At 34.9% G+C, this 10,042-nt stretch overlaps 2 protein-coding genes across 2 annotated transcripts; both read right to left on the bottom strand.

Moving 5' to 3' along the window:
* Positions 1-365: 365 nt before the first annotated feature.
* Positions 366-1,271, bottom strand: LOC120174690. Its single transcript, XM_039181459.1, has 2 exons — positions 546-1,271; positions 366-467 (listed from the first exon to the last, which is right to left on the bottom strand). The coding sequence occupies exons 1-2, from the start codon at positions 1,269-1,271 to the stop codon at positions 366-368; spliced, it is 828 nt and encodes a 275-aa protein (XP_039037390.1).
* A 1,426-nt stretch (positions 1,272-2,697) lies between these two features.
* Positions 2,698-3,536, bottom strand: LOC120174689. The gene is made up of 2 exons (XM_039181458.1): positions 2,878-3,536; positions 2,698-2,799 (listed from the first exon to the last, which is right to left on the bottom strand). Exons 1-2 carry the CDS (start codon positions 3,529-3,531, stop codon positions 2,698-2,700), a joined length of 756 nt encoding a protein of 251 aa, XP_039037389.1. The 5' UTR covers positions 3,532-3,536.
* Between the last annotated feature and the right edge of the window lie 6,506 nt (positions 3,537-10,042).

Below are 10,042 nucleotides of genomic sequence, written 5' to 3'. Positions count from 1 at the left end.
GAAAACTAAATGATGAACTTTGTCCTATATTTAAATTATTGTAAATTTATGAAATTTTTTTCTTTTCATTGGGAATGAGGTATCGGTGGAAATTAACATTGAATGTTGTTTTAACCTCTCATTATAAGATGTGATTTAGATTTTTGTTACTTTTTTAGGATAATATAAAATTAACATAAACAAATTCTTTCAAGAACTAGAACCTGCGATTGATAGTACCATCAACAATAGCTAGAACAAAATCTTCAACTACATACAACAATCAAATTATAATAATTGCAAGAACAAAAAGAACCATTTCACAATATGCTACTATGATTTCAAGGTTTAAATTTATAAAACAAACAAGTTCAGCTTCTAAGACTTCAATGAAGTGGTTCAGACTTCACAGATGATTCCTTCTTCACAAGGAAAACAGAAGAAAGCACAGTCTTGGTCTGCATCGATGCCTTAAGCAATTCCACTCCCTATTGCACAAACAAAACAACGTTCAATCAAGCCAATGTCATATAAGTATACAGTGAGACAATTAAGTATTATTTTACCTCGTTAACTCCTACAGCAATGACTTTCTCTTCAAGATCACTCACATCCTTAACGTTGAACTCTTTGAGCAAAGTGATAATCGTTGTACCAGACACAGACGTGACTGTCAGATCATCCATTATCATGTAAGCTACTCCTCCCTTGACAAAACCTCCATCGGCATCGCCACCTGAGTACGGAACTCCGTTTGTCGGGTTCACAAACGTTAGTTTTTGGTACATACTACCATGAGTACTGTTGGAAAGACAGCGGGAATTATATTCAAATGTCACATTCATGCAACGGCGGCTGGCACACTTGTAGAGATTCGTGTGTGTTGAGGATTGCATGCTTGGCAGCAAGAAGGCTACATTTGCAGCATAGTTTGTCAACATTGGCCTCAAAAGCATATCCTTTTCTGGGGCTGACAGAAAGTAGGAATCGTCCAAATTTTCGATGCTGCCGTAAATGTTTCCGATGCACCCCACCGTTGCTTGTTTACCGAGTAGCCTTGTCACAGTGCCGACAGGTAATGACATGATGTAGAAGAGAAAATCAACGAAATCTTTGCCTGCTTCCGCAAACAAAAGCCTGTTGGATTTTGGGTCTATCATCAGCTTCAGGCTAACAGTGGCGGCACTGGGACTGGTGCTAGCCATAAGAATTTCCATAGAGAGACTGCCTTGACAATTTGGGAAGAGACTACGCTTTATATGGAGCAGAGTTTTGCAGTAACCAAGGGCCATAGAGAAGTGGAATGGCTAAAGCCCGTATGAGATATTCAAGGGACATGAGTTTCCAATGTTGTATTTATATAGGTGGCACAATCTCCAATTTAGAACGCTTTGGTTCTTCAATATTCAACGTTTTGAAACATCACCTAGTAACTGCAAGACTCACTTCTAATGTTCATATTGGCTTGAATAAAAAAAGTTTTTTTAATAGTCTAGGTGATTAGAACATAGTATTTGTTTAAAAAAAATTTAACCAATTAATACGCACACACACTCTATGGACCCACTTGCTCGAATACATGACCTCTCAAGAAAATAACATTTTCTTTTACCATTAAGGTCACTTGATGAGTTAAAGAAAATTAATTAACTTGCAACAAAATTTTGTAGGCACTTGGAAACGTGAAATAATGATGATTTTTCAGACGCCACACATTGTGATACAGAGCAGCAGCCGTGTGTAAGGGGATGGAAAGAATGGTATGTGCAATGTGATGCGAGAACAAGGCATGGACCAAACCTGTACGCCATGAATATATATAAGAATCAATGAGTCCGGGCACAAATGTTATCCGGCTCAGGATCCAAACAAGTCTGTAACAACTCAAGTGGTAAATAATGTGACACCAAATATTCAGAAAAGACTGAAATAGTAGTGTCATCGTCAATTTATGCTTGGAGCCCAAATCTTGTCCCCAAAATGTTGTGCCAAGAAGAGGATGGGACTGTTCCCAAGCAAGAGGTAAGAAAATTGGCATCTGGATAGTACTTGGCACGAACCACACGAGACACCAGTAACGAAGAATTACGTAGGAGATGTCACCCTTCCTTACAAAGAAAAGTTTGATTGAATAAATCAAGATCTCGGATACCCTCACTAACGCGAGCAAGGATGACGAAGAATGGGTTTTAGTTTGACCATTAGTGACCAGTCTTTATGTAAGTGGTTAGCATTCCAGCAAAACTTTCCATCACTAGCAACTGTTAACGTAAAGTGATCATTTTGTTACAAATCAATAACATTAATAATCAATTTGTAAGTTTTGAAAGTTTAGTGAGAAAAACAAAACTTATTAATACTTTAGTGACCAATCATGTAATTTACCCTAATTGTTTTTAATTTTTTGAGCAAAATAAGAATGGGAATGAGGTATTGGTGGAAATTAACATTGAATGTTGTTTTAACTTCTCATTATAATTAAGATGCGATTTAGATTTTTGTTACTTTTTTAGGATAATATAAAAGTAGCATAAACAAATTCTGTCAATAACTAGAACCTGCGATTGATAGTACCATCAACAATAGCTAGAACAAAATCTTCAACTACATAACAATCAAATTATAATAATTGCAAGAACAAAAAGAACCATTTCACAATATGATACTATGATTTCAAGGTTTAAATTTGTAAAACAAACAAGTTCAGCTTCTAAGACTTCAATGAAGTGGTTCAGACTTCACAGATGATTCCTTCTTCACAAGGAAAACAGAAGAAAGCGCAGTCTTGGTCTGCATCGATGCCCTAAGCAATTCCACTCCCTATTGCACAAACAAAACAACGTTCAATCAAGCCAATGTCATATAAGTATACAGTGAGACAATTAAGTATTAATTTACCTCGTTAACTCCTACAGCAATGACTTTCTCTTCAAGATCACTCACATCCTTAACGTTGAACTCATTGAGCAAAGTGATAATCGTTGTACCAGACATAGACGTGACTGTCAGATCATCCATTATCATGTAAACTACTCCTCCCTTAACAAAACCTCCATCGGCATCACCACCTGAGTACAGAGCTCCGTTTGTCAGGTTCACAAACGTTAGTTTTTGGCACATACTACCATGAGTACTGTTATTACTAAAACGTTCCGGACAACAGGAAAAACATTTAATGGTCACACTCATGCAACGGCGGCTGCCACACTTGTATAGGTTGGTGTGTGTTGAGGATTGTATGCTTGGCAGCAAGAAAGCTACATTAGCAGCATAATTTGTCAACATTGGCTTCAAGAGCATATCCTTCTTGGGTGCTGACAGAAAGTGGGAATCGCCCAAATTTTCGATGCTGCTGTAAATGTTTCCGATGCACCCCACCGTTGCTTGTTTACCGAGTAGCCTTACCACGGTGCCGATGGGTAATGACATGATGTAGAAGAGAAAATCAACGAAATCTTTGCCTGCTTCTGCAAACAAAAGCCTGTTTGATTTTGGGTCTATCATGAGCTTCAAACTAACAGTGTTGGGACTGCGGCTGGTGGTGGTAGCCATATGACTTTCCATGAAGAGTCTGCCTTGAAAATTTAGGAAGAGATTATGCTTTATATAGAGATGCGGAATGGCTAAAGCCCGTTTGAGATTTTCTAAGGGACATGACTTTCCAGTGGTGTATTTATAAGTGGCACAATCTCCAATTTATAACGCTTTGGTTCTTCAATATTCAACGGTTTGAAACATCAACCAATAACTACAAGACTCTCTCGCTTCGAATATTCATATTGGCTTGATAATTTATAACTGTGTTGCGTGCATTGTTAGGGATGCTATAGCGCGATTGGATCATTCAAATCCGTCCCATGAGATGAGAATTTCATATGATTTACGTTATTTATTTATTTTTTGTTGATGATTTCACCCTTAAAATTTTATATCATGCATCCTTTCCTGATCGAATAGTCTCGTGTAAAACTCTACTTTCTTCCCTTTGCAAGCCGATAAAGAATAGGATACCCACTTTAGCTTAGCTTAGCTTCAACGAAGTGGAAACAACAGTCCTCTGGAGACTACCTGAAACAATTATTCCCCTCTTGCATGAGGATGTCACCTTAGCTTAGATCAGTAGTTTAAGTTTTTCGTTATTTACCAAAAATATCTTCTTGTTCTGGAGTTTTTTAAACTCTTAAACTAAGATCCTCGATGACTCTTCCTCATACGACATATCATTACGCATCTTAATAACTCTTATAGAATAACGTGAAAAAGATTCGGTTGATACCGATAAATATCGAGACATGAAATACATTATGAATACAACTATGACAAATTTAAACTACTAACTAAAAGCAAATGGAAAGATGAACCAATTTAAAGTAATAGATGAAAGCAATTTTAGAATATAAATTTCATCATGGAAAATTTCATTTGAAATTTGTACATATTGCATATGCGTTTTTTATTTAAAATGTTATATATTACATTCACAACTATGACAAATTTAAACTACTAGTTAAAAGCAAATGGAAAGATGAACCAACTTAAACTAATAGTTAAAAGCAGTTTTAGAATATAAATTTCGTCATGAAAAATTTCATTTGAAATTTGTGCATATTGTATCTGCGTTTTTTATTTAAAATGTTATATTACAATCATATGTACTATATATATATATATATATATATATAAGAAACTTGTAATTTATTTGTTCAAAAATTGAATTATATGTTAAACAGTCCGTAACAATTTGATATGTATGGATCAAAGTGATTCACATTATAAACTTTAATTTGTAAAATTAATTAATATTAATACAAAATTACTATTTTATAGCATCATATGTTCTCGTATAGTTGATCAGATCCGTGGGGAATTTTGGATAATAAAGTTAAAAAAATTGGATATGCTAATTTGGTAAATCTAAATCGTGCGAATAGCATAGTAGTAGTTAAGATTTGAATCGTAACTTAATTCTAGATTATGTAAATTCTCCTCCGCTAGTGTTCTAGAATATTATAGAAGATGTTGGAACATCATAAAAAGACATAGAACTATGAAAAAGATTTTAAAATAATAAGAAGACTCGTGGAAGATTTTAAAAGTTTATAGAGAATTTTTTAGGCCTAAATTATACTACATTCATATAGAAAGTTCTAGATATACAATTTAGACTGTAGGGTCAACTTAATATCCATCGTCCATTGAGAAGGTGAAAGGCTATATAAAAGAATTTTGGCCATTTGCTAAAGACATTCATCCATCTATTGAAGCAAATTTTGTAAAACATTCTCCAAAAGTAATAAAACATATTTATTTGCCTTATTTTCCTCTTTGCGTAGCTTCTATCAAATGCATCTTTGAAAGTTTTCGGATGACACAATCACTAAAAAGAAAGTGTCTAAGTGCCGCATGAGACAATATACACTATAATATTTAAATTATATTTACACTTATTAATACTATAATATTTAAAATATATCAACTTAAACTATAATAAAATATAAAAATACTTTATGATAACTCATTAATAATATTTTTATATATTAAATATTTTATTAACAAACATATGTTATCAATATATCTTAACATATGGACTTAAAATTAGTACGAAATAATAATTTAGATATTTGTTTTGATAAGAAAATAATATATATATAAATCACTTAAATATTTCTTTAAACTTTTGATGCACCAAATGTAAATCTCTCTTTTCAGAATCCAATTTCTCCTTAAGTTGATAAATTCCTACATGAAAATAATAAATAAGCAATAACATAATTAGATAAATAAAAATACAATAAATAAGCAAATAAATGAAAATACCATAAACATTAATCATAGCTAAATAAAAATACCAGAAACATTAATTAGAGCTAAATAAAAATACATAAATAAAGAAATAACATGAATAAATTAAATTTACAAATGAAAAAAGGAAATATTCAATTTCGGTGACCGACAAACACATACAAATGCCTTTTATAAATGATATCCATAGCCTCTTACTAATTCATTTCCTTATGTGGGATATGGGATATTCACAACCTCTTATTAATTTTCTTGCTGATGTGGGATATGGGATATCCATATCCCCTTGTTGATTATTTAAAAATGAGATATCCAAAATCGATTCGTTTTAATTGTGAACAAATTTGCATACTTTACAAAATGGTCGTATATTTTCAATATGCAATTGAATGTCCATTTTTACTCAAAATGGTTTGAAACTTTGAAAGCCTCCAGTCTTTGAAGTTGCTCCAGAACACTCAATAATGCATACATGTTTAAATATTTACACAATTAGAAACACATTTAGCATTATGTTGTGAACTCACATGATTGTTATATATTATTGAAAATTCAATATCATGTTTTCTTTTCTTTCTTTCTTTTTAATAAAAGGATAGAAAAATGCATCAACAGAAAACTAACAGCAGCCTTTGTGCGTGTCACACCCTGAAGTTGGGGCAAATATTTTTTAGAGACCAAATTGTATGATTCTCAAAATTTTATGGAAATTTTTGAAATTTTTGAAAGTTCAAGGACCCAAGCTTGAGATTGCCCCTCCTTTTTAGTGAGAATAATGAAAAATAAATAAAATAAAATGTTTGTCTCCGGTCAGTTGTGGTGCACACCGTCTTTATCAGTTAGATCATCATCGTTTTGCGACCCAAGCCCAACCTTCCTCTCATCATGAAGTGTTATCGTTAGCCGTGGAAGAGGTCTCAAAAGTTCATTGGAATTCAAGGCCTCTTTCTCATTTTTATCACCGATTTGTCACCAGCTGGACGGTCGTGGCTCCCATCACTAGTGCCTTTGAAATCAGCTCCTCATCGTGCCTCTACGCAGTGGTCATCGGTGATCGGCCGATGATCCCCTATAAATGAATTGACGAGTATTCTGTTGGAGAAGAAAATATGAAATGGGAAAAAGGAGGAAATCACCAAGTTAGTCCTCCAAGAATGGTAAGAACTTAACTTTCTTTTATAGTTTCCATGTAGTTATGTTTATTGTTTAATCTGATTTCTATTGGATACTGTATGGGTAGGATTATGGAGTATGGAGGTTCAACTCTGTTCAAGCTGATAAATCCTTACAGACCTAAGGTGACCCTTGGGTAGGTCCATAGGCTCCAAGGCATTCCTTTAGGATGGCTCATTTGCTGTGTGCTTAGGGTAAGACCTTATGGATGCAGTTCTTGGGAACTGCATAAAGGTGTTCGGTTGGAGGGTTCTACTATGGCTCCTTCATTGGTTTTGATTGGAACACACTAGACATCCTATTTGATCTCTTGAAAACTTGATACTATGAATGTTTCCTATGAACTGAAATCTTCATGGTTTTTACTCGATGAAATATTAGTGAAACCTCACCTCATTACGAAAATCTGTAGACTGTTGAGTCGATAAGGAAAACTTATGATGTTCATTTTATCTGCATGTACTTTAGTATCACTTGGTAGTTCTGTATTACTGAGTTTCCCAAAGCTCACTCTTTTACTCATCATTTCAGGTTGAAAGAATCAAACTAGTGCAGCTATCGACATCAGTAAAAGAGTTTCATCGGCGTTGCTTGCGAAGTACGGTGCATGTGATTAGGGGGCATGTAGGTTGTATTATGTTTTTATATCTGAGTCTGAAATCTGTTTCATTTTTTAATATTGTTAAATTCTATTTTTAATATATAAATTGTTTTACTGTATTACGTGCTTTAACATAAATTTTAACTTTTCTAGGATTTTTACGGTAGGTCTCTTCGGTGGCCCTAATGTGACACATGGGAATGGATCAGGTCACCTATATCGATCTGAGGGTGTTACAGTGCAGAACCTTCCTCCTTGTTCATAATCGGAGAGTTTTGCAGCCCAATTTCAACATATAAAAGCTCAGCTATAACACCTGGAGGAGCATTATATCTCTGAGCTCCCAAAGGGAAATTCCATGCCATTATAGCCATGCCATTGGCCACACGATTACACTCGCGAGGAATATAACAAAAGGATAACAATCATTTTCAATGAAGAGTGCAACAATATGAGTGAGCAAGAGATAGTCCTCTCTTGAGTCGGGATTACCTTTGATCGTAGCGATAACCTATTTGTTATCCGTTTCAACAATAATATTTCGCAAATTCATCTCCCGAGCAATACACATTCCTTCAAAAATAATCATATGGCTAAATGGAATATACAACAACCGAAGGGGATGATGTGAAACAAAACAAAGGTCTTAACATAATATGACGAAATTATATATTATAATCACTAAAACTGAAACAAAATTTTAAGGCATGCTAGACTAAGGAAAAGCAATGTTAAATCAAGTGTTAAATTTGAAATATCATAAAACAGTAAAAAAAATAAAAGGACTAAAATGAAATATTTGGAGAACAACATGCTCAAAATATGAATAAATCTTTCTTCAATAGATGGCCTAAGTGGAACCTTTACAAACTACAAAGCCCTTCTCGTAGAAATTACACAAATTCCAAAACACGGGTACCTAGCTTTGATATAACACCAAAATTTTCTATTTTTGTGGTAATTTGTTCTCTCTCTAAAAGATCTAAAAGTTCTCCCCTCTCTTCTCCTTTGCAGAGAGCCGTTGAGTTTCCTCGACGGCCATAACGACGTAGATGACGGAGAAACGACCCTAAAGTGACCTTTCGTGTTAAAAGTTTCAAAGTTTGGCAACCAACTTTGGAAAATGTTTTTTTCAAAGTTTGGTAAATGTTTCTTTGAAAAATGTTTTTCAAAGTTTGGTAAAATTTTGGTAGATGTTTGTTGAAAATAGGAATGGGTAAATTCACTTTAGTCATTGCACTTTAGGGTATTTTCAAAGATTAGTCCCTAAGTTTATACTATAAATACCCTTACCCATTTAGCTTCAAAATCATCCCAAAACATTTCTTTCTTCCTATACTAGAGAGCTTTCTTGTGAGTAGTGAGTGTTTTGTAAACACCTGTAAATTTTCTCTCTTAGTAAAAGATCTGCAGCAGCCCGGAGACGTAAGCACAATTGGCTGAACTCCGTTATCAATTTTCGGGTATTATTTTTCCGCTTTTATTTCGCATTCTCACTAATCTGGTTATAGGGAAATTACTTGTACTCGGTTTATTTTCCTAACAACTGGTATCAGAGCTTTTGGTTGTGAATTTTGTCAATTTTTCTGCGAGGTTACTATTCATTACTATTCACGTGAATAGTGAATTTTGTGAATAGTGAAATTTCGGTCGGCGATACGAGTTTGTCGACAGTGGTGTTCTAATACACGGTGGTTCGCAAGAATTGTCAGAAACGATCCAAAAGAAGCCAGATTCGAGTGGAAGCGATGGCTGTAGATGAAGGGAAGGTGAAAATTGAAAAGTTCGATGGTGCGGACTTTGGCTTTTGGAAGATGCAGATTGAAGATTTTCTGTACCAGAAAAATCTTTATCAACCTCTCTTAGGAAAGCAACCAGAGGGCATGAAGAATGAAGACTGGGCTCTTCTCGACCGACAAGCCCTCGGAGTTATCCGACTGACGTTATCCCGCAATGTTGCTTTCAACATAGTAAAGGAAAAGACCACGGCGGGTCTTATGGCGGCTCTCTCCAGTATGTATGAGAAGCCATCGGCCTCAAACAAAGTTCATTTGATGAGGCGATTATTCAATTTGCGGATGGCGGAAGGGGCATCGGTGGCACAACACCTAAATGAACTTAACACAATCACAACCCAGTTGAGTTCAATGGAAATTGAGTTCGATGATGAAGTTCGAGCTTTAATTCTCTTATCATCTCTACCAGACAGTTGGAATGCTACTGTTACAGCAGTCAGCAGTTCGTCGGGAAACAGCAAATTAAAATTCGACGATGTTCGGGATCTGGTATTGAGTGAAGAAATTCGACGAAGAGAATCGGGTGAAGCATCAACCTCCTCAGCCTTGCACACCGAGTCTAGAGGGAGAAATTCAGAAAGAAATTCAAATCGTGGCAGATCAAAATCCAGAAGGGGCAAATCAAGAACAGGAAATAAAGATTTTACCTGTTATAATTGCGGCAAGAAGGGTCACTTCAAAAGAGATTGCC

This window comes from Hibiscus syriacus, unplaced genomic scaffold (genome assembly GCF_006381635.1).
Source record: "Hibiscus syriacus cultivar Baekdansim isolate YM2019G1 unplaced genomic scaffold, ASM638163v2 tig00112114_pilon, whole genome shotgun sequence".
In the NCBI taxonomy this organism is placed as follows: domain Eukaryota; kingdom Viridiplantae; phylum Streptophyta; class Magnoliopsida; order Malvales; family Malvaceae; genus Hibiscus; species Hibiscus syriacus.
The sequence above is the reverse complement of the archived record's forward strand: the minus strand, read 5'-3'. Positions and strand labels throughout refer to the sequence as shown.